Genomic DNA, 25,153 nt, shown 5'->3' with positions numbered 1-25,153 from the left:
TAACGTTATAAAAAAAGTGTTTTTTGACTTAATTTTTAAAAATTTACCAAAGGTATTTTTTGTTATCTTCGTGAATTAAACTCTCAATAAAGATCTGCGTTCTAAATATGTACATCGGTATTTTTACATTAACTAGTTTTTTTTCAATTACGTATTAAGAACTTTCGTGCAATATGGCTATACTACTTTTAAATTTGCTCAACTATTTACAAATGATTCATCAATGTAGATAAATATTCCTAATCACCAAAACATCCTTTTGGTATTTTAATAATATAATGTTGCCCTTGCACTTCACATAATATGCATGGCTGCTTTATCATTTCAGGCTTACATAAGCATAAATTTTCAGTGACAGTACATTTTTCAATATTGCGAACTGTTACATTTTTTGTTTGATGAAAAAATTTCTTATGTGTTTGTATTTTGTCATAGAAAATATAAATTTTTTTTTCAGCATTATCCGTGCTGAAGTAGCAAATATTTTTTATTTTTCCAATATTACCATTCTTTAGCTCTATGACAAAATCATTTATTTTTTGACACAAGCGGTAATTTTCTGAAGTATATCGTTTACCATTATAAATAAATCTGTTGAATGATCGACATTTTTCGGTCAGATTTAAAAGTTCCTGCTCTTTTATATTTAATTGATAATCTTTGCCTTTACCAATTAATATACAACCATTTACTTCAAAAGTTTTTTTTAGTCTTCCCGTTATGTTTTATTCGCAAAAAATTTTAAATTAATTGCTTTTCTTTACTTTATTACCTAATGATGGCAAAGATTTTTCGAATATATTTTCTAGCTACCTGAATATGAAGATGAGGTGGGCTTTTTTCCATTTTTAATACGAAGTGGTTCTCATTTTCGAAACAGAAAGCATTATGACACCATAATGGTCCAAGATTTAATATACTCTTTTCCATATGCAAAAGAAGGTGTATATTGTACGTCATCGCATTTTTACCAAAATATTCCTGATATAGAACCACATATTTGATTAAAAAAAAAAACCAGCCACAAACAATTCTTTTTTTTCAATCTTTTCTGATAGCATAATATTCAATACTTCTACTAGCAACGCCAAATGATCCAAATATTTCTTTGGGAGGATTCCATTAAGGCAAATCAATGAATAAAAGAGTAACCATGATCGCCATTCAGATGCTTTCCAAATTTCTCTTTCCGTTACGATTCTTGAAGACCGGGTTATGCAGGTTGGATGTTTGAAGCTCGTCATTCTCTCATTAATAATCTGTAGCTGATTTGGACTACCGACGTAATATTCTTTACCGAAAGATGTTAACAATATATCTGTGTACTGTTTCACTGCAACCAATAAAAAAGCATGCATATAATCTGGGGACATCCCATCAGCTAAATCAATATATTTCAAATTCATTAGCGATGATGGTCCCCAGACGCCCATAACATCTTTCTCATAATCACTCTGACTCGTGAGTACCATATTGCTTTTGATAGACGCATCAGTACGATCTGGAGGAATCGTTGTGGATACTGTAAATTTTCTATATCCATCAACACATTCTGTTGGATGCTCGCAAAATGTACATCCATATAAACCATTAAACTTTTTCATATTTAATAGCTTGCATCTCGCTACTGAATCAACAACAGCACATATTGGGATAAATTTGCTGACTACCATTATATCTCCTAATTTCCATTGAATGCCTTGCTCCGATAATTTATTCCCCTGATCAACAAATAGTTTCAAAAATAATTGCATATTCGGTTCTTTCTCATTAATCCATATACCACACATAATCATATGCTTAGTCTGTAGTTTAGGAGGCAATTCATTTATAATTGCATAGATGTACCAGGTTGCAATTTTACTCAATTTTAATGCTTGACAACCATCTGTATTAAATGTATATGTTAAATTAAAATTATTAGATAAGGTATTATTCCCAGTTGATAATTTTTTATATATTTGTCCATCGGTACGATCTTCTATTGTATTCTGGTCCAACTTTTCTTTAATTCTTTCAAAACTTTCGATTAAAGCTTCTTGTACTTCACAATCTTGCAATATTGTTTTAAATTGTGTTTCCATGTCTAAAGTTAAAAAAAAAGAAATTTTTGATGCAGTATCATCATTTCCACAATTTGCACACTTCAATTCTTTTGAATTTGAATTCTTATGAGCACCAAAATAAAACAAACAATTATTACAAAACATATGATAAGTAATGATTTGATCATTGAGCTGCATTATTTTAAAAACTTGATACTTTGATTCCGGAACCACTTTATCACCGAACAAAGTATTAATTATTGACAAAATTGCTGTTATAGTTGTCCACGATAGTTACCGCTGAACTCCCAACAGTAGCGTCATTAATAATGCTTCACCTCGTGTAATTGATGTACATTTACAAAGCGATTGATGGTAAAAATCTTCAGCGCTGTTTTCATTACCTTGGTTCTACAAGCAAAAATAACATGAAGCTATTATAACAATTATTTATTTCATAAATATGACGTCATTAAAATCAAAGGAGTGTATAGAGAACTTTTTTTACCAATTTATTAAGAAATTTGGCTATGCGAAGATCAGTTGAACAAATACAAAATCAATTTTTTTTTTTCAACATATGTTCTTTTGCCTTAGTTTATTATAATAAGAATATTATAAAAACGAATAAAATAACTGAAATTATGACTTCACGAGACAGAATTTTTAAATTCTTTTTTATAAAAATTCAAATAAGTGGTCATTGACTTATCCTTTTTTATTGAAATTTTTTCAATGAATTTTTTCACTTCGGGAAATTGAAATAACTTATGCAACAAAATTATTAAAATATTAAATAATTCATATAAGCATTACAATAGCAGTAACAAGAAGTCGAGTATTTTTATTGTTATTCAATTACATTAATATTTTAAAACATTAATTAGGTTGTAAGGCTTTGCAATTAGCGCTCCTGTACTTTTATTGCCTATGTTCATTGAAACTAAACTAATTTGGAGATATAAAAAAAATGTTTTTTTTTTTTAGTACGCCTTTCGGCCATTATTTTAGTTCTAATCGTTACTTCTTGAAGCCTTGAAGGCGGTTACGAAAAACAACTTCATATAATATCTTTTCAATACCCGGGAAAAAATATTTTTATCAAGTTATATCAAATGTTATTGAATTTCATAAGATTTTATAAGATTTCACAGCAAAAATTTATAAAAATTCATATAATTTTATAGAATTTTATAAAGTAAGATCTGAGTAAAGAATGTAATGAATGAATGAAATTTTATTAAATTTTGTATAACATTTTATGAAATTGTGTAAAATATTATGAAGTTTTACACAATTTTTTGAAATTTTATACAATTTTATAAGACTGTACAACGTAATTTTATAGAATTTCATATAATTTTATAAAATTTTATATAGTAAGATCTTAGTTAAGGACGTAATAATTAAATGAAATTTTATATAATTGCATGAAATCTTATAAAGTTTTATACGATTTCATAAAATTTTATACAATTTTATAAAGTAAGATCTTTGAAGGAAAGTAATAAGTAAATGAAATTTCACAAAATTTCATAACATTTCATAAAACTTTAGAGAATTTGATGTCATTATTGCATCTAGCGCGAGGTTGCATCTTGTAAAATTTGATAAAATTTCACACAGTTTTGTAAAATTTTATTGTAAGTAAGTTAAGTAAGTAAATTGTATTGTAAGTTTATAACGTTATAAAAACTGTCATATGACAGCTGTGTGCATACAGTTTTATCTGATTTTGCTATAAAATTTATTAAAATGTTATAGAAACATTGTCCCTGGGATCTTATTGAACTTAAAAAAATTTTTTGATCGGATCACACATGACTGATACATATCATACACATGAGTTTATACTCCCATATAGTTATGTCTACATATGATTAGACCTGATTACGCTCAATGTATATATGATCCAGAGAGCCAAAGCTGAGTATTTCAGGAAACCCTGAGTTTTTGCGGACTTAAATACTCTAAATCTTTTTTTTTCTAATGATATTCAAAGTAAATAAACAAAATTTTCAATTGCTATAAAAAAAAAATTCATTTTTGCGGGCAAAAATTTGTCAACTATCAATTTAAATTAGATCCTCATTACTCAAGGAACAGTTCAAAGGTTTCGCAATTAATTCAAAAATATGAATAATTAAAAGTAAATAAATTTAATCAATTTTTAACTTTTCTCGCCTCCAGCGGAAAGCGTCAACTTTCGTCCCGCTGTGCAAAACGAAGTTGCCGCTTTCTGCCTCCGTCGAGGAAAAAAATAGTATATACCTCGGCTTTGCCTCAGCCAACAATTACGTGAGATCTGAGACATTTCTAACTTTACTTCCCTAGGTGTGTAATGTACTATTATGTCCATTAAACAATCGATAGTTCAATTATTCAAATCGTTTTTTATATATAATTATAAATGAAATTATGTATAATTTAACCTGATCGTGTATGAAGAATAAGTCAAATTTGCAATAATGTCCGAATTATTATAAAGTTATATTATTATAAATGACTGCTATAAAATATGGTCGATAAGAATTCGTGTGTAATCTTAAATTCGTCCACGCATTTTCCATATCTACAAGTGGACAATAGACGAGCGGAGCAGACTCAGGGTAGCCACAAAGAAATGATTTCAAAATTCCCTGATATTCCCCGATTTTCCATTTAAATTTTTATTATCTTTTCATTTTTAATAATTTAATTTGATAATTAAATCATGCGAGACACCATAAAAAATGGCAATAAAATCAATTAATATTGCCTACTTTGGACTATTCGATGTTATAAATGTGTAAGTTAAAATATTTAATAAGAAATTTTATAATTCAAATAAATTTAAAATACACTGGTTACAAAAATTAAGGGATACTAAAAAAAATTTTAATTTCTTAGTAAATTTTAACAGTATGTAACTCTAAAAAAAAGGTCGTAGAACAAAAATAAAAAGGTAAACTGTAGCTTCGAGTGTCTAGTTTCTGATTTGGTCTTTAAATTTTTTTATATACACGGTTCCGGAGCAATCAAAAATCAATCATAATTATAGAAAAATATTGATTCAAGCTTGAAGACCGTTTTTAAGATGAGCATAAATTCGGTAAATGTCTCTTTTGATAGTTTTCTTAGAATTAATACGGAACCGCACAAAATAAAAAAACTTAAAGACCAGATCAGAGAACTAGAAACACTTAAAACTATAATTTGCCATTTTTGTTTTTACTGATAACCATTTCTCTTCAAGTTACAAGCTGTTGAAAATCACTTAAAAATTTGGAATTTTTTTCATATTCCTTAATTTTTGTAGCGTATTATTCTCGGTTTGTGGCCACCCTGTCAGACTACAATCCATCGATAACAAAAGTTGAGCTGCATCGAGGTGGAACATTAATTGGATGGGTGACCCATCCCAGAAAAAAAAAATGATTTTACAAAATTTTATAAAACTTTAGACTGAAAATGGCCTGGTAAAATTTCATAAAACTCTATAAAATTTTATCAAAATTTACCAGACCATTTTTAGCATAAAATTTTAGTGTATTTTTTTTATTGTTAAAATTTCTTAATTCATTAGGAACGAAAAATATTATTTTTTCTTCTACTCCTGCAGTAGAATAAACTTTATGAAAAATTTTTAATTATGAATTATTAGCAAATAGCTCCGATTACAAAATTTTTGAACTACATGTGTATATTATTTGGTTCTAATTATTTATAAAGATAAAATCAAAACTGCTAAAGTTTAGGATATATAATTTTTACAGCTTTCAGAATTTTTATATTTCAAAATTTATGAGAAATTCGATTTTTGATATTTTTCTATATTCTCACATTTTTATATTATTGATAGGGAAACAAATTTTTTTACTCACTCTTTTAATTTTAGCAACGTGATATTTATTTTCATTTTATTTGTATTTTTTAATATACCTCATCATGTCGATCATCAGCAGCCTCATGAAAGCGTTCATCTGGAAGTTCTTCTTCAGCCTAATCAAAAAAGCACATTAAAGATACAATATAAAAGAATTTTCTTTAAAACTTCAATTTCATATAATGTGAGGATAATTACGTCAAACCAAGCTTCTTTACATTCAGTTGATTCACTATATTCATCACGAAACCATAAATATCTTGTAGGTTCATGTTCATCTAATTCATCGTGTAGCCATAAACTTGAGCGACTTTCTTCTAGCTTCCCATTTTCCTTATGATTACTCATGTTCATATCAATAACTTCAACATCTTGCTTACTGGACAATTGTTTGTTATAGCCAACATTTTCCACAAAATAGTTTGAACTGTGGCTATAGCAATTTCCAACATCTTCGACCGCTGAATTTTTAATCTCTTGGTTCTCCTGCTATAACACATGAAGATAAAATTACAAATATTCCAATAAGGCTAAGAAATCATGATACTGAAATCATCAGATATGTGAACATGTTTTATTTTTTAAGCAAATAAATTACTATTGATAAAAAATTTTTAAAAAATTGCACTCATAAATTTTCTAAACTTCTACATGTGGAATTTTTTTTTTTTTGATTTTATTTATTAAAAAAATGTTTTAAAATTGTCAGATGTTCTGTAATTTCAGCATCATAAGAAATCAAACTATGCTTTTCAGCTAATGTTTCTCTTATAATCTTTTTGCGCTACAAACGTTCAGGTACTTCTAAAAACGTATCAGTTTATAAATTAAAATCATAAATATTAATTGCTTCAATTTTTTTGGCAACAAAATTACGTTTTTTTTTTTTCTATAAAATGTATTTGTTATTAAGATTTATATTATGAATATTTATTATATAATTATTCTTTACCTTTTTTTTAATTAATTATATCAATTATTTTTACAACTAAGCATTTTGCTAATTTATCGTTATCATTATAGAATAAATATTACTTAATTTATTCTAAACGCTATCAAATTGTTTCATTGAGTTTTCATGGTAGATGAAATCAGTTAATTTGAAAAAATTTCTGACACTTTAGCACTCCAATTTCAAAATAAATCATATTTCCGCTAAATTTATACTATTCTACGCATTTACCAACAAGAATATTACTCAGTTTCGTAGATTAATTATGATTTTGTTTTTCTTTAAAGCTTGCAATTTTTTAAACTAAAAAACATCATTATCACTAAAGTGTGCGTATTATTAATAAAGTTATTATTAGTCAAAATAATTAATACTTACAGTAATAATAAGCTGTTTCATTTTGTGATAGTAAGTTGAACGAGGCATTACACATTTGCCGTAACGATCGAGATATCGTTAGTATGGTCCCCGGCGCATGTTGGGGGATGATTGTAAACCGTTGGTTATTAAGTTATCCGAAGAATATATTTTATATTGTGCTTCGCTTGAAATTAAGGTTATAGTAACGGTTCTCAAAGAAAAAATATATTTTCGAGAAAAGTTTTTTTTTAACAATTATTAAATATAAAAAATAGGTCATAACAATCAATGTAGTGGAATAACCAAATAAAGGGTTATCAATATTAAACAAAAAAAAAACAATGTCTGAACAACACGTGTACTATAGGTACTGAAGTATACAGCCTGATACAGCTAAATGAGTAGGACTAATATTCGTTCTCTTCAACGCATGATCCTCTTACCCCCACCACTTGTTTCGAATGTAAACAGTCAGACCCAGAAAAAATTTCCTATCTCGCCGGGTTGCATATATGATATAAGCCTGAAGTTAGCAGAGACAAAAGAAAATAAAATATTTAACAACGAATATCTTAAAAAATTTTAATTATAAACAATTACATAAATAGGATAGAATATTCTATTGAAATAAATTAGATATGCTATTAAATTTTAATTATTTTTTTTTTTTTTTTTTTTTCAGTTCAATGTTTTGGATTCATTAAAAAAAAAAAAATAGTTTTTAACAAACTATCCTGACATTTTAAATGATCGGAATAACTTTATATTATTGTATCACTTGAGACAAACCGCTTTTCATTTCGCGATTTTTACCAGCAGCCACCAGAATTCGCGGGTTGAACCCTGGCTTAGGCTGGCCTCTAACAAATTTTATTTTACTTGGGACAGAGCAATGGGCTAGAGTTCTTGCAAAGCAAGGACCCGCACTTATTCAAACTCGGCAACGTATATAAAATTCTGTTAACTTACCTCACGGCTTATTATTTATAAATTATTCCTTATAATTAATTTATTTATCGTATATAACTTAGTCAATCAGTATTATGTCTTATTAAATAATTTTACCAGTGATTTAGGATATGACTAAAAGGTAGTAGATAGAATATGAAGTTATACAGAAAATATGCAAGTTTATTGCCAGTTATAATAATTCTCAATTACTTACAATAAATGTCGCTGAACAATACAATTTAGGTGGTCCGAACAATGGATGGCCACGTAGAAAGCGTTGGTTGTTTATATCAAAGAATACACTGATTTTATATTTTATAATTAATACGCTGATACTACAAATGTATCAGCGGTAACGTACTAATGAACTTAACAAATTAAATATGCCTTAGTCTCAAATAATAATAAGAATATATGATATATAATGAAATCGCAAGCTAAGTTGCCAGTTAGATGTAAAGTATAATAAGTAAATTAAATAATAAATGAATATAATGCAAGTAAATTGCCGGCTAATATTTAATTAAATTAGAATATTCGAATACGTCTAGACGCTAATAGATCCAAGATCGAAGTCTGAATTGTCTAACCGATAATTGAGGGTCTGGGACTTGCCGCTGAACTCTGTCCCCACTTCACCCTTACGGTCATGCGTCGATGTGAAAATTAGTCATGTGACCACGGCACTATGACTTGGGTAGTTTCAGACGACAAGAAGACGGGGAAAAATGGGAACCGCAAGGCTGAGGACGACGAAGACAATTCACATTGTCTCAATCCCCCCCACTAAGCCAAGGTTACCCTTTTGACCTCTTGTCTAGGTTGTCTGAAAATATTGCGAGTAGATCGCCAGAGATGCAAGTAAATTGCCAGATATGCAAGTAGATTGCCAGATGTGCAAGTAGATTGCCAGTGATTCTTATACAATAGGTAAAAAAAAATATGTATATTAAATTATTTACATTAAATTATTTACAGCAGTGCGAATAAATCGCTTGAAATTGCAAGTTTCAAAATTTTGCGAGTTAATCGCTAGTAATGCAAGTAGATTGCCAGTATGAATTTTAAACTTGAAGTGCGAGTCGATCGCCGGCTGTGCAAGTATATTGCCAGTGAATTTGAGTGTTTAAAATGCGAGTCGATCGCCAGCTATGCAAGTATATTGCCAGTAAAAAAAATAATTTTGAAAGCGATCGCAAGCCGCTAGGAGTATTGTGACTTAAATTCCAAGTCCAGCCACTCTAATCTCAATCCCACTTCGATCCTGGGACCTCGACCTGGATCCGGAAATCTTTACAACTTACGAACTAAAAAAATAAAATATACAATAAAAATAAAAATATAATTTTAAATATTTGTTTCCTACAGCCTCTGGGCTGTAAAGAAAGAATAGTAAAAATTTTTTTTTTTTTTTTTTTTTTTTTTTTTTTTTCTCTGCTACCAACTGCTACTGGACTCGAAGCTGTAATTGAAAATTATTACAATTGGCAACAATAATAAAATGAATTAATGAGATGAGTATGAGATTATGTATGTGTTTTTATTTAGATTTACAGTCTAAATCGGTAACGTAAGATATTTTATTCTAGTTTCTTGGTAGCGCGCAGGTGACTACGATGGAAGCGCTCAATGTCCTCCGGAGTGTACTTCGTTGAGATCCAATCTTTGTACCCCGGGTATCTGCGATTACAAAAGTTGCAGTGTGGGTCAAATAATTGGCTTGGGATGCCACAGCCTTGACAACGTCCCCGAATATAGTCTTTGTAGTTCTTGTCGTGTGGACGGAAGCACGTTGCCGTCGTCACTTGGTCCTGATAGCAAACATGGCACATGTCGGGTCGCCATGGTAATTGACATTCGGCAATTTTGTGGTCTCGTTGCCGACAATTCTGACACGCATTGGAGATGAACAACGACTGGGCTTGAGTCGTTACCGTCTGTGTCCATGATTCCCTCAATTCGGTATGGCATATTCGAGGCTTGACAGTGACACAAATTTTCTCAATTGCTTTACAGAAACTTGTGTAATCCAGAAAGTGAATACCATTATGGATCACAACTTGTGGTGTTGGATCTGTTGTGGCTGCGATGGAGTTTGATGCTGGAGTAGGTGGTAAGCCAGACAAAAATTGTTTATAAGCCTCTGTCGGTTGCAATGGAACCTCATACCTTGGCGCTGGAGCTGTCTGCGAATACGGTAACGAATTGGCGAACGTTACCATCTGGATCTTCGTTTTAATGTCTTTGGAGATGGCTCCCGAAGCTCGTAGTGTCAAAACTTCCCTTTCCGATAGCTCTTGGCGAGACATTCGCCTAGCAAGCAGTGATGATGGTGGAAATCTGGCATTTTCCGGCGGTGGACGTTGGTATGCACCATCGCGGATCTTGAGTCCTGGATTCGGACCGCAAGCAGAAGCTTGTTGAGCCAGTAATGGCAACACCGCTTTGTTGTTTGGCGTGATTCCGATGTCATACTCTACTTTGACTGGAGTAGAGGTTGTGGCTAAGGTCTTTGTGGTCTGACAACTGATATCGGTAACGGTCCGTTGCGTTTGCGAGTTGATCGCCTGGATTTTCTTGGCAAGTTCTTCGGGGCTTGGCAATTTAATATTTGCAATCATCTCCTGGCTTCGCTGGACTTGCTCATTTAGTTGTTGAAGTTGAGCCGTGAGGTGAGCAGTAGCACCTGATCCTTGAGCAGTTGATGACGATTTTAAAGAATCAAGTTGTTCTTTCAGCTCCGCGACTTGACCAGTGTTGGTCTGGATGACAATTTGAAGGTCCTCTAATTTTTCATCGATGCGTTCCATCCACTGGATGTCGAATCTTGATGTCCCAGATGATAGTGACGTGACTGCCGGACGGTGACTTATGGCACGGTCAATGCGAGCATGTAATTTACTAAATTCATCTTTCATGAATTTAGTCATCGTCTCGAACATTGCTGATGTGGGCGTGGCTGATGGACTTGACACGTAGAGTGCGGATGATGGACGACCAAAGTCGAGGCCAGTCGTAGTTTGCCATGGCGGCAACGCAAATTGGGGTCCAGTCGATGTTGCTGACCCAGTAGACCATGTTGGTGATGCTGCAACGGTGGTTGCAATTATCGGTGCCACCGGTGACGAAGTTGCTGTTGTCTTCTCAATAGCAAGGGGTAACTCAGCGGTGGATATTGATGCGGTGTTAAATATGGGTGATAATGAGTCAGATGATGGTATGACTGCATGACTTGATGATACTTCAGTATCAGACACTTCAGCCTCGGACTCATGAGATGAGGCTTCAGTATCTGATCCTGACTTTCCATGAATTTTAACTTTCATGATGAATGATCTGAAATATATTGAGAATAATCAGTTACATCTTCGAGACCGTCTAGGAATTTTTAAATCATTGTAATAGTATGTGCCAATATCGTTACCGGCATTATCTTGTAATTCAACTACTAAAGGACTTAAAATTTTAGAGACAATCGCGGGTCCCGAATACTTTGGTGCTAATTTAGCACTGTAACCGTCAACTTTTTTGCTTAATTTTTTATTTAGGTAATAAACTTGATCACCAATTTTTAAATCTATAGGAATGTCAGAAAATCTTTGTTCGTGTTGTTTTCGCGTGCGTTCCCTAGCTTTTAACATATTTTGCTCAACAAAATGTCTCAGTTCAACTGCACGGTCCATTCGGGCTTGCCAAACGGTAACGTCAGACACATCTAGATTTTCAAGAGGATCAGTGTCATTAATTAGTCGTGCGTCACGTCCGTGGTTTAGATAGAATGGAGAGACGCCTAAAGCAGTATGTACCGAGGTATGATACGCGAATTTTAAATCATCGATATGTTCATCCCAATCTTTTTGATTTTTGCTTGTGAACGCGACAATCATAGGTTTAATTGTACGATTGCAACGTTCAACAGGATTTGCGCAGGGGTGACCGATAGGAGTAGGTGTAAATTTGATATTAAATTGACTAATTAAATTAATTATATCTTTGTTGATGAATTCTTTGCCATTATCAGAAATAATTTGGCAAGGAGGACCCCAGTGATTAAATACAGACATCAGGTGATGTTTTATGATTTTTCCCGATTGTTGTTTCAGAGGAAAGATTTCAAGGTAGCGCGTATAAAGATCTTCAATAACCAGAGCATATTGGTTCCCCATAGTTGAACGGGTATATGGACCAATTGTGTCAATAGAAATAATAGACCAAGGCTGCGTTGGTGGTCTTGTTCCGATATATCCTTGCGGTTTTGTCTGATCACTTTTAGTCATTATACAAGTTTCACAAGCTGAAACGTAAGATGAGACGTCTTTGAACATTCCTGGCCAGTAAAAATGATCTCGTATCCGTTGATAAGTTTTGTCAATCCCAAGGTGACCTGATTGAGCTTCACAGTGTGCTTTCTCGATGGCTGGACGAATTTCTGATTCGGTTAGAACGACTTTCCAAGGATTTAATTCACCAAGTATTTCCTTGACAGCTAGTGGACGGTAAAAATACAACTTATCATCTTCATATTTCCATTCACGATAATTCTCTGGATATTTCTGAACAACTCGGACTTTCTCGTCATACCAAGCGGAATTTTGAGCAATTACATACAGTGAAGATGGATTAGAATCTGAAGCAATTAAATCAGCAGTCTCTGGTTCTTCGTATCGACGCGAAAGTGCGTCTGGAGCTTCATTTTGTGTACCCCGATAATGAACAACGTTGATGTCATAAGCGGAAATGTCAATTGCCCACCTGGCCAATCTACCTGCAGGATCTTTTAGCGAGTGAAGCCATTTTAATGCGGAATGATCAGTGTAGACCGTGACTGGTAAACCTTCAATATAACCGCGTAGTTTCCGTAAGGACCACACGACAGCGAGACATTCCTTTTCTGTTGTAGTGTAATTCATTTCGGCTTTGTTTAACGGTCGACTTAAACAAATAATTAAATTTTCTCGATCGAGTTCTGGATCATACTGAGTTAAAACAGAACCTAACCCAGTGTTGCTAGCATCGGTATATAAACGATACGATAAGTCTGGACGTGGCAATGACAATGTTGCAGCTTTTAACAAAGCTTCTTTCGTTTCCTCGAAAGCTTTTTCTTCGACGTCTGTCCATTCCCAAGGAACTCGGGTACTTGTTAATTTGTTCAAAGGACCTTGAACTTGTGCGACATTTTTAAGATGCTTATGGTACCAGTTGACTAATCCATTGAATCTTCGCAGTTCCTTACGATTTGTAGGTAGTTTATAGTTTGCAATTGGCTCCAATCGAGCTGGATCTGGTTTCAAACCATCTTCATTAATGATAAAGCCCAGGAAATGAACTTCAGAGCATCCAAAATGGCTCTTTTCTTCATTCATTTTTATTCCAGCCTTACGGAATCCTTCGAAAACGGCTTGAAGAAGAATTTTGTGCTCTTGTAAGTCATCACTGATTATTATCCAGTCGTCGAGATATGCGAAAATTTTATTTTCTGCTTCAGTGTAAGAAAACTGGGTTTTTAATGACTCAATAATTTTTCGTCGTACTATATCGGAAACTTCTTGGTACGTGCTGGGTGCATTTGTGAGACCGAATGGCATCCGAATCCATTCAAATAATCCTCGTCCATCTACACAAAATGCTGTGTACTGACGGCTATTTGGCTCAACTAAAACATGATGGAAGGCATCACTGACATCAAGTACCGAAATTACTTTAGCACCTTGAAGACTTGATAAAATGCGGTGCATAATTGGTAGCGGATAAGCAGATTTTTTCGTGACTTTATTTAATGGCCGGTAATCGATGCACATGCGCCAAGTATTGTTCTTCTTGGGTACCATCACTGGCGAACATGCCCAAGCACTATTTGAAGGCTGGATATAACCATTCGCGAGTAATTCGTCGACTTTATCATGCATCGCCTTCATTACTGGTGGACTTCGACGGTATGGTTTGGTACGTATTGGAGTATCATCTGTCAATTCGATACGGTGTTGAACTAAATGTGTTAAACCCAATTGGACTTGTTTATTTTTCTCAAATTCTTTTGCTAGGAAATTTTCAAGATCGACGCGTTCAGCTGACGATAGTACGTTTAATGATGCTTGATTTATGAACCCGGACCGAGAGAAAAATGTATGAATGACATGGCTGGTATTTAATTTCCAAGTACTCTCCTTGGAATTTACTTGGATATCTGCTAGTTGCCAGAAATCAAGACCAAGAATTACTGGAGTCGACAATTCAGATAGGACACTTAACCAAGTGATAATAGCATGACCATCGAGTTTAATTTTAAATGGAGCTCCACCACGAGTTTGCGTGGACTTGGAGTTAGCCATGGTTACTCCATGAGTGCTAGTGGGGTCAGGTGTGAGGTCTTGCAGTTGATATTCTTTGAGTTGTTCGTACGCAATCTCAGAAACATAACTGCGCTCACTCCCACTGTCCAGTAATGCTTCGAGCTCACATTTACCGATAAATATATTGGCAATCATGCGACTTACTGTTGACGGAGCTGTGAGGCTGTCTGAAGAGGTCAATGTGCTGAGTTTATTATCATTACTGAGCATTGGCAGTAATGTACTCTGTTTATTGTTTGAATTCATTTGAATGGTGAATTTTGGAGAGTAGGCAACGTTTTCACTCGAATCAGATCGATACTCGTCAATCTCTGAATCATATAAAGGACTATTATCCTCCCTTAGATCACAGAGAGGGGCATCGTCTGTCTCCGAGGTACTCTCAAGCTTTGTGACAGTTGGTTGTTGCAGTTCGTTTATTTCCAGGTCTAGTAGTAAATTTTTAATTGGGGATTTTAATCGATTTTTATTAATTTTATTTTGAGAATTACGCGACGGATTTATGGAATTTTTAATTTTGGATTTTAAAACTTTTACAGAATTTTTAATCTTTGACTTTTTAGTATTTCGAATTTGTTGAAAAGCTTCCGAACTGGTCTCCCAACTGGACTCTTCACTCACCAACTTGTCGGCAATTTGATCGAGGGGAGTTGAGAAATCAATTAAATCAGTATCGGGATTCTCATTACCAACCGATTTTGGAGTATCAGCAGCTATAGGATAATTTAAAAAGAATTTTCCACGACTGATGACGAATTCAGGAGCATCCGGATTTAATTTGAGCATATTTGATTTATCTTCAATATTGGCAATAGGCTTGTCCGAATTATTATTTGGTACAGGAGCCCTGGTAACGTGATTGGTGTCTACCAGGGCGCTTACGCGTTTTTTGGAATCGGAGGCCGTGGACGGAGAGGTAATCCTGCTTTAATACGTAATTCGTCGGTTACTGGTCCACAGCAAACTTCGGCAACGTGACCAATTTTTCCGCAACGACCGCAGACAGGAGTTTTTGTTGCATTATTATTTGATGATACTGGAATTGGATTAATAGGAGTTACGTTTCCCGAAGACATTTTTACCGTAGTTTGATCTAATTTCTCTAGAATAGTTTTCATCATAGACTCGAAATTACTTAATAAAGGAGAAGACTCAAAATCTACATTTTTACTAACTGGATTTGACTGTATTGAATTTTCAGTGTGTTTAGAATTATGAAAATTTTTATTATTGTTAAAATTATTATTTCTATTAAAATGATTGTTTCTATTAAAACTATTATTTCTACTGAGATTATTACTTGCGAAGTTATTATTGGGCGATACAGCAGAAGGCTGTAACGTCTCGATACTATTTACTTGACCTGTTTCTGTACTTTTTATAGAATTTAATTGGATGCAAGTTTTAATTCTACTATTATTTTCTTTACGAGTTTTAAAGTGAGGATTCAGCGCATCAGCTGTTGACTGCCAGGCGCTGACCCGCGTATATAATTCCGCGTATGTCATAATAGTCGTATCCGAAAATTTTTGTAAAAACTGAGAATTAAATCGCGAGGTTATAATTCGAATCTGCTTCATTTGCGGTAACGGATCTTCTAATTTTGCAAATTCGCTTTGCATCCGATTAATGAAGGCAACTCCTGTCTCGTCGCTGCTTTGTTTGGCCGAATATATCCCCTGCAGCACCGACTCGTCTGTTTGCTGAACCTGCCAAATCTTAAAAAATTCCTTGAAGGCCACCCAGCTGTGAAATAATCCTTCATTTTGGTAATACCACTCGAGTACGTCGCCGCGAAGGGTGTTAGTTATCACTGCATGGAAATTTTCAAAAGAAATATCGTTGCTGATCATCCGCTGCTCGATTATTTTTAGATATTTTTTGGCGTCAATGGGAGAAGATCGATCTTGAGACGGGAACGAAACATTCCAAGATTTCACGAGACGACTGAGATCATACAATCGCATGGAGTTAGATCCGCTCATATTTGAATTCCCCGCTGGAACTGTATACGTATTGTGCCAGGTTGACGGCTGAGCGTGTGGGTATGCTTGTACTGATGAGGCTTGTTGGTATGTATTTGTAAGTACGGGTACATTATTGTTGCTAGATGGATGTATGTATGTGTACGAGAGTGTCGGCTGAGCATTCGTATGCGTTGGAAGCGTATGAGCTGGTTGTGGGACCACTGAGTGCGCGTACGGTTCACGCGCAGGTAAGCCAGGCATGGTGAACTGTTGTCCGTTCGCTTGCGTTGCCGATACGGGTGCATGTGGCTGTGAGATGACTTGGCGAGTAGAGAGGGGGTTTGCTGCCTGTGACGTCACAGTAGCAGCAGGGAACAGCTCTCTCGGCATCCACATGCTTGATGCGTCTGGTTGAAAAGATGAGGGTGGAAATTGAGTACCTGGGGGTCGCAAAACCGTGCTCGATATACGAAGCAAGTGCTGACGTTCTGCCCGCAAAGCTTCGATTTCTGTCTGGAGGCCCGAAACTACATTTTGTAATACGGCAACGGAGGTCGTATTTTGGGACTCTGAAATTGGCACAACCCCACTAACATTGTGGTTGTGGACGCTAACATTACCGCCCGAACTGGTCGTACAAACATTGTTATTATTAACAGATTGACTTTGGGTACAAAGGGTACTATTATGTATCTCATCGTTCTGCGTAAGATCTACTAGATCATCCATTGCGCTTGATGCGGTGGGAAAATGAATAAGATTGCCCGGATTATTAACCGAAGTGACTGGGAGAGATGATTGTGGAATCGGCGTTCTCGGTAGTGTCATTTTGGCGGGAAAACTGTCTCAGTAAAATTTTTCAAAATAATAGTTTATAAAAGTTTATTATTAATAAAATTTTCCTAATCCGAACTAATAATAATCTTGTCAGATTACCAATAGGTTTATTTAATCACGAGTTATTGTAATATGAAACTTTAAAAATGTCAAGATTAATTATTTATAACTTAATAATTTATTTAAGTTATTGAGACCCTTGATGACTAATAAAAATTTTATTTATAACTTGTTTTGGGTTATTGAAGTTTTCAATGACTCATAAGATTTTTATTTATTAATGCAAAGATTCTATTGATAATTTACTTAAGTGCTTAGCTTATTTGAGAACAATTTTGTCGAGCAAAAGATATTTTATTTTAAACCGGAAACGAATATAGTAATCTGTTGTGTCGTACAGAAAATAATAAAATTCTTTACTTAGAAAATATTTAAACCAAAGTTTTATTTTAATATTTTAAGTATTTATTTTTATTAGTTACTTTGGGTTGTCTTTTGTGCGTAAGCAGAGGATAATAAACTGTGAAGAGTAAATACTAGTGTCTCGAGTTACAACACGTGTAGCTAGTATACGCTCAAGGTCAAAATATACGGAAATATTTATGGGAACGAAACCGGCACACAATATTACAATGATAAACAATTTTTAAAATAAATAATTTATAATAAATTGATAATAATTAAAATAAATAAGTTGAAAGAGCAATTAAATATTTTATAAAATTTTAATACAGGTGAATGAATGATGAATTATGAAATGTAATGGAATGATGAATGTAGAAAATGAAATTATTAATACTGGTAAAATTTTTGAGATTATTACTGAAAATTGTATAAAATTTTTGCTGTAAAGCCGTGAGAAAAATCAATAAAATTTTCTGTTACCCGTTTGAATTACTGCAAAGTCCCTGTTCGAGCGCCAGTTGAGACAAACCGCTTTTCATTTCGCGATTTTTACCAGCAGCCACCAGAATTCGCGGGTTGAACCCTGGCTTAGGCTGGCCTCTAACAAATTTTATTTTACTTGGGACAGAGCAATGGGCTAGAGTTCTTGCAAAGCAAGGACCCGCACTTATTCAAACTCGGCAACGTATATAAAATTCTGTTAACTTACCTCACGGCTTATTATTTATAAATTATTCCTTATAATTAATTTATTTATCGTATATAACTTAGTCAATCAGTATTATGTCTTATTAAATAATTTTACCAGTGATTTAGGATATGACTAAAAGGTAGTAGATAGAATATGAAGTTATACAGAAAATATGCAAGTTTATTGCCAGTTATAATAATTCTCAATTACTTACAATAAATGTCGCTGAACAATACAATTTAGGTGGTCCGAACAATGGATGGCCACGTAGAAAGCGTTGGTTGTTTATATCAAAGAATACACTGATTTTATATTTTATAATTAATACGCTGATACTACAAATGTATCAGCGGTAACGTACTAATGAACTTAACAAATTAAATATGCCTTAGTCTCAAATAATAATAAGAATATATGATATATAATGAAATCGCAAGCTAAGTTGCCAGTTAGATGTAAAGTATAATAAGTAAATTAAATAATAAATGAATATAATGCAAGTAAATTGCCGGCTAATATTTAATTAAATTAGAATATTCGAATACGTCTAGACGCTAATAGATCCAAGATCGAAGTCTGAATTGTCTAACCGATAATTGAGGGTCTGGGACTTGCCGCTGAACTCTGTCCCCACTTCACCCTTACGGTCATGCGTCGATGTGAAAATTAGTCATGTGACCACGGCACTATGACTTGGGTAGTTTCAGACGACAAGAAGACGGGGAAAAATGGGAACCGCAAGGCTGAGGACGACGAAGACAATTCACATTGTCTCACACTTTCTTAATACCACTACTATCTAATAGCACCTTCTTTTTTTTTTTTTTTTATAATCGAAAAAAAATTTTGGCACGTCATAATTACTGAAAAAATCTTTGAAAAAAAAAAAAAAAAAAAAAAAAATTCGAAAAATTTCTTGCGCCAAAAATTCTTTATTTTATGTGCGTACATCGACTGGATTATAAAGTATTTATAACGCACCAACTTCGGCAAAATATTATATATACATTATGTAACAAAAGATGAACAATAAGTGTGTGACATAAATATATTATTATTATGATTATAATTATTTTTAATTATTATAAAAGTGATCGATTTGATGATAATTAATGTTCTTACAATAGTACCTAATTGAGATAATACGCAAAGTACACTAGCACACACACACACACACACATACGCGCGCGCGCGCGCGTGTGAGTATTATGAATACTTTAAATAGGTATATTTTTCCAATTGCCGCCTGGACTGTAAGTCACAAAAGAAAATAGAATTTAAACATCTAGTTTAAATATATATTTTACCTAAGTGTTAATAAAATGGGTAAGAGAAGCACTCACTATGTGTGCGTACATTAAGAAGTGTAAAAAAAAATAATTTTTTTTTTTTTTTTTTTTTCAAGATTTCAGTCTCAAAAGTTTCTTTAGAACCTAAAAAAATCCTGATAAAAAATCAGCTCGATATCTCGAAAATTGCGCAGACGCTTAACAATTTTATTTTCCCATTAAGAATACACGGAAAAAAATGTATTTTTAAATATTTCCTCAAAAAATTAAATGAAAAATTTTTTTTTCCCAAAAAAAATCAAATTTCCCACAAAAATGTCCTAAATAGCCATATTCGTAACTCTAATGCAAAAAAAGTTAATGACCTCCAAAGTTCAAGAAAAATAGATTTTCTGTTAAAGATTGCGAATTAAAATTAAAAAAAAAAAATACCACCAATTAAACAACAACAAAGTGAAGACAGTAATTGCACAAAAATATTATTTTTGTTTTTTGAAATTTAGTGGCTTGTAACTTTTTTTTGAGTTATAGTTACAATCATGACAATTCAGAACATTTTTGTAGGGAAATTGATTTCCTGTATAAGTCTACCAGTCATAATTTTTTTACTTGTATTTTAAATCGGAAAATCAAATTGTCAAGCACCAGTGAAATTTTAGAGATATCTGACTAATTTCTTAGGAGGATTTTTTTTCGCTCCCAAAAAAACTTTTGAGATTATGCGACCTGAAAAGAAAAAATATTAATTTTTTTTAACACATTGGTCTACACACATTTTATACTATCAGTCTTTCACGGTACATACTCTCGAGCTAAGAGTTGTTTGGCGCATGCGTATATGATCAGCTGTTCTCGCACATAAATATAGCAGAGTTTAACAAGGTTTGACTCTCGACTGCAAGTGTTATTTCCGCGGTGACCATCCTCTTAAACGCATCAAACAGGCTCGCACAGGCCCAAAGATATAATCATGATGAGGTATGCTCAAGTTGAAACAATTTCAGATAAAAAGATATCTACGACGGACACAAAATTCATAAAAGATTTTAAAAATTACAACCAAGTGACTAAAAATAAAGTTTATTATGTACTGAAGTTCGGAAAATCCGTCAAATGCATAATATTAAAAACTGAAAGTGAGTATTTGAAAAGAAATTACTTTCGTAAAATATTTAAAATTATAATGAATTGTTAATATTTTTCAATAGTAGTTTATTTTACATGACATAACATTATTAATTTTTATTTCTTGCAATTTAATCTTTATCAGTTAATGTGATGTGGGTAAAAGTGAAAAAAACTATTTACTTTTCTTATTATTATGCTTTTTCAACAACAATAAAAATATTTTATTCAAATTAGATATTTTTACTATTTTTTTTTTTACATTTTAATTGACTCTATTGCTATATTTATTATTATTCAATCTATTCTCGTTGGTGAATTTTAGAATTCTCACTGATTAGTCGAACGGTAAAATTTTATTTTATAAAAAAGCGGGATGAACTATAGAAAAGATCGAGATCAAAGTTAGCAAGACCCAGAAATAATTTAAAAGATTAAGCGAGTTCACGAGCTAGAAAAAGGTTTTTTTTATCGAAAAAATTAATAGAAATTTCGAATAAAAAATTGTGACCTTACATTTACAACTTAAAATTTTTGAAATATAGAATTTGACGAAAGATGAGTGCTTTTTTTTATATTATGAAATTTTTTTTTTTTTTTTTACCTTTATATTATTTTGGATTAGTATCAAATTCAGCATGTTTTTTACATTATTAGTCCATTCCAGATAACTAAAAAATTGAATACATTAGCAATCGTGGGAATATTTCTTCCATCTTTTCATAGTTCAACTACAAATGAGAAAATTTTCCAAAGTGAAAACTAAGTTTTTAAGCATAGACTTAAATACATACAATTGTCAATTAATTAATTATTAATTAATCTTGAAAAATCTCCGAATGTTTGAAGTAGTAAATTTTTTTATTGTAACTAAAATTTAAAAAAAAAAAAATTAGTTAAAACACATCGATATCAAGTTTTTTAGTACCTAAAAAAATTTCTCTGGCTTATGTAAAAATTTCTTTTTGAAATTCAACTTATTTGTAAATATAAATACTATATAGGCAGTCAGATGTTATTCAGTGAAGAAAAAATTGAAAACCTTGCAAATTTATCAGTTACCCTGCTTAAAAAATCTCATAAGATCCGATAGCTTCTTATGAATTTTCATAGGAATTTTATGAGAATCAATGAGTTCTATGGGAAGCGGGAGTCCTCTTCTCATAGAACTTACTGAATTTTATGAGATTGTATAGGAGGTATTTAAAAAAATTATTTTCTCATAGATTCTGATAAGGGATTCTTTATAAGAATCTATCGGAAAATACAAATGTTTATAAAAAATGAGTTTTTATAAGGTTGGATGGGATAAAACATTCACGGGATTTATAGGGATCTATAACAAAATAATAAAATTTACAAAATTTCTATTCAGTTGAGAATGTATGAGGAAATGATTTAGTCACTAACAAATGGAATCTATGAGAAAATAATAAAATTAGCAAAATTTTTGTTTCTATGAGAACGTATGAAGAAATCATTCCGTCAGTAATGATGGGACTCTATGAGAAAATGATAAAATTGACAAAATTTCTATTTGGATGAGAATGTATTAGGAAATGATCTTGTCACTTACAACTGGAATCTATGATAAATTGATAAATTAACAAAATTTTTGTTTTAATGAGAATGTATGAGGAAATGATCCTGTCACTAATAATTAGATCCTATGAGAATATAACAAAATTTATAAACTTCCCGTTTGTATGAGAACGTATCCGAAAATATTTTTACCAGTCACAATTGGATTCTAAAAGAAAATAATAAAATTTACAAAATTTCTGTTTTAATAAGAACGCATGAGAAAATGATCCTGTCATTTATAATTGAATTTTATGAGAAAATAATAAAATTTATCATATTCCCGTTTGTAAGTTCAATGACTTACAAACGGGAATATGTCTCATATAAGTTACGGTATTTACGCATATAAACATATTAATCTAGTCAACAAGTGCCTTTTTGACGAAAATCTGTCCAAGACTACCGAAAATTATGATTAAGGTCTGATTTGATTCGAAGTGGTATCTATAAAAAAAAAATTAAAGTGGAAATTTGGGCCTGCCAAAAATTGTAAGTTATTAACAATTTAGTAAAAAAAAAAAAAAAAAAAAAAATGTGGTTTGGTTTGTTACAAATAGTTCAACAACTATTTGAGATATCCAAAATCTGTAAAAAGATCCTCAAAGAGCAGGAAATTTCCAAAAAAAAGTCCTGTCTCTCCGAACTGTACCAACAATATTTTGAAATTTAATTTAGCGGTGAAAATAGGACTAAAAACGTGTAGCAGCGCATGCACGTGCGTTAATAGAATCAATTTAACTGATTAAATATAAATATTAAGAAATAAAAAAAATTTGGTTCTTTCTAAATACATGGATTAACAATAATCCACCGAAAAAAAAAGGAATTTTATTTTTTTGATTATTTTGTTTTCTTATTGCTAAAAGCTATTTAACAATAATTTAAAAAAAAATTTTACTTACATTGTTCAAATAATTATTATAAACAAATGCATTGTTAATACGATTTTAAAAAATTTTTTTTTTGTGAATAAGATGCTTGATGAAAATAATGATTTTTAAGAAAAAAATCGTCCCTTAAAAAAATTTTTTTATTGCTAAAAAGCGCATTTGCTAATTAACAATTTTTTTTGTTGCTTAGTATTAATATTAATGAACTATTTGTTTTTTAATCATAATTTATCATGTTCTTTTGTTTTATAAAAAAATAATTTTTCATTTGTTTACTAAACAAACAATTAGTTGTAAACAAATGAATTTTTACGCTATATTTTTTTTTAATACTAAAAAAAAATATTAAAAACAAACATGTGTTTTTTTTTTATCGGAAAACATTTTAGGAATATTTGAGTCGAATTTTATCTGTTTTTTCTTGTAATTTAATCCATTTAATAAAGTTTAAAAATGACATTTTTCAAGATTATGAAAAAAGAAAAGAATCGATTGAGTAACTTTCTTTAAAAAAATGCATTAAATGAATTTAAAACTATTACAAAAAATAAAGAGAACATCATATTATCAAAATTTCAATGATAAATAAATATAATTTTTTTTAAGCTTAGTCTTGGCCATATATAGTACTGGAGAGTCTTAAGTAAAAGAAAAAATTTCGATTTCCAAATGCATGTGGTGGCCGAGCGGGCTGTAAAGCACTTGACTTTGAACTGTTTTCAGAGCTTCAATCAAGTACGATGCGAGTGAGATTATTACTTACTAATATTTATATGTTCCTATGCTAATCACAGACGAGTGATTATATTTTGTACGTTCGATAAGTTATTTTTGCGTTTGATATGCTTATTGTTTAATCAGCATTATTATTTTGATTATAATTTTGGTATACGCATACTATCTTTATTTTTGTTGTAAGTGAACTACTATTATTTTTTTGATATTGTTTATGTGAGTATGCGATATATTTGATTAATTAATTTTTAATTTAAATATATTTGAAACAAATGGTCATCAACCCGGTAGTTATTTAAATTTATTTATTTAAAGTACTGCTATCTCTTTTCTTGCTTTCCTTTTTCTGAAATCTGAAACTGTTACCCTGTCATTAATTTTATTTTCATTTTCATTTTTCTCCATTGTTTTATTTTGAGTTAATTTTGTTCGTGGGGCACACGAACTGGCGCCCAACTAGGTTGTCTAACCCAGCCTGAGCAGAGCTGCGGGTCCAGGGAGATTCAGGATATCTCCAGGTGGGACATTTTGTTTTGTTACTATTTTATTTTCAGTTTTTCAACCAACGGAGAGCCATAACGGCTATTGAGCGCCAACCACACTCCGCCGTGGGACGCGTAAAATAGAAGAGAACGTTATAAGTTTCTATCGGATTATGCTCGGTGCTGAATATTCTCATAGGTTCTAATATGGACTATCATTTTTCGATGGGACACTTTACCGATTCATTCTCATAAAATTTTTTTTATAAGAATCTATCGGATTTTTTAAGCAGGGTATATACACAAATATTAGACTGTGTCAAAATAAGTTTTTTTTTTTCGATTAAACGTATCTTAAAAGTTTCTTCGATATGAAAAAAAAAATTCTCCTAAAGTTTGATCTCAACATCTCAAAAATTAAAGTCGCGCAAAGAGGGGTTTCCTTTCCCATTTAAATAACATTTTAAAATTTTTTTGTTTTTATTTTTAAAATAACTACACAAAGAAATTATTTTTTTTTAATTTTGCTCTCGACTATTTTATAGGAAATTTTATTTTCTACAAAATTGTTCATGTCCATTTTTTTCTAAACTCAATAGAAACAAAGGAAAAAAATAAGTAA

At 31.9% G+C, this 25,153-nt stretch overlaps 1 protein-coding gene across 1 annotated transcript; it reads right to left on the bottom strand.

The window, feature by feature from the left end:
- Positions 1–2,339: 2,339 nt before the first annotated feature.
- Positions 2,340–7,402, bottom strand: LOC128667253 (uncharacterized). Its single transcript, XM_053741686.1, has 4 exons — positions 7,241–7,402; positions 6,109–6,399; positions 5,967–6,026; positions 2,340–2,456 (listed from the first exon to the last, which is right to left on the bottom strand). The coding sequence occupies exons 1-4, from the start codon at positions 7,286–7,288 to the stop codon at positions 2,340–2,342; spliced, it is 516 nt and encodes a 171-aa protein (XP_053597661.1). The 5' UTR covers positions 7,289–7,402.
- Between the last annotated feature and the right edge of the window lie 17,751 nt (positions 7,403–25,153).

Source organism: Microplitis demolitor, chromosome 9 (genome assembly GCF_026212275.2).
Source record: "Microplitis demolitor isolate Queensland-Clemson2020A chromosome 9, iyMicDemo2.1a, whole genome shotgun sequence".
Classification (NCBI taxonomy): Eukaryota; Metazoa; Arthropoda; class Insecta; order Hymenoptera; family Braconidae; genus Microplitis; species Microplitis demolitor.
The sequence above is the reverse complement of the archived record's forward strand: the minus strand, read 5'-3'. Positions and strand labels throughout refer to the sequence as shown.

What these genes read in the sequence shown, in the direction of transcription:
- LOC128667253 (XM_053741686.1), bottom strand. Translation starts at nt 7,288, where the DNA reads ATGCCTCGTTCAACTTACTATCACAAAATGAAACAGCTTATTATTACT. An exon ending in TGAAACAGCTTATTATTACT is followed by an intron (nt 6,400 to 7,240) that starts GTAAGTATTAAT and finishes CATGTGTTATAG; the next exon opens with CAGGAGAACCAAGAGATTAA. An exon ending in GTAAAGAAGCTTGGTTTGAC is followed by an intron (nt 6,027 to 6,108) that starts GTAATTATCCTC and finishes TTTTTTGATTAG; the next exon opens with GCTGAAGAAGAACTTCCAGA.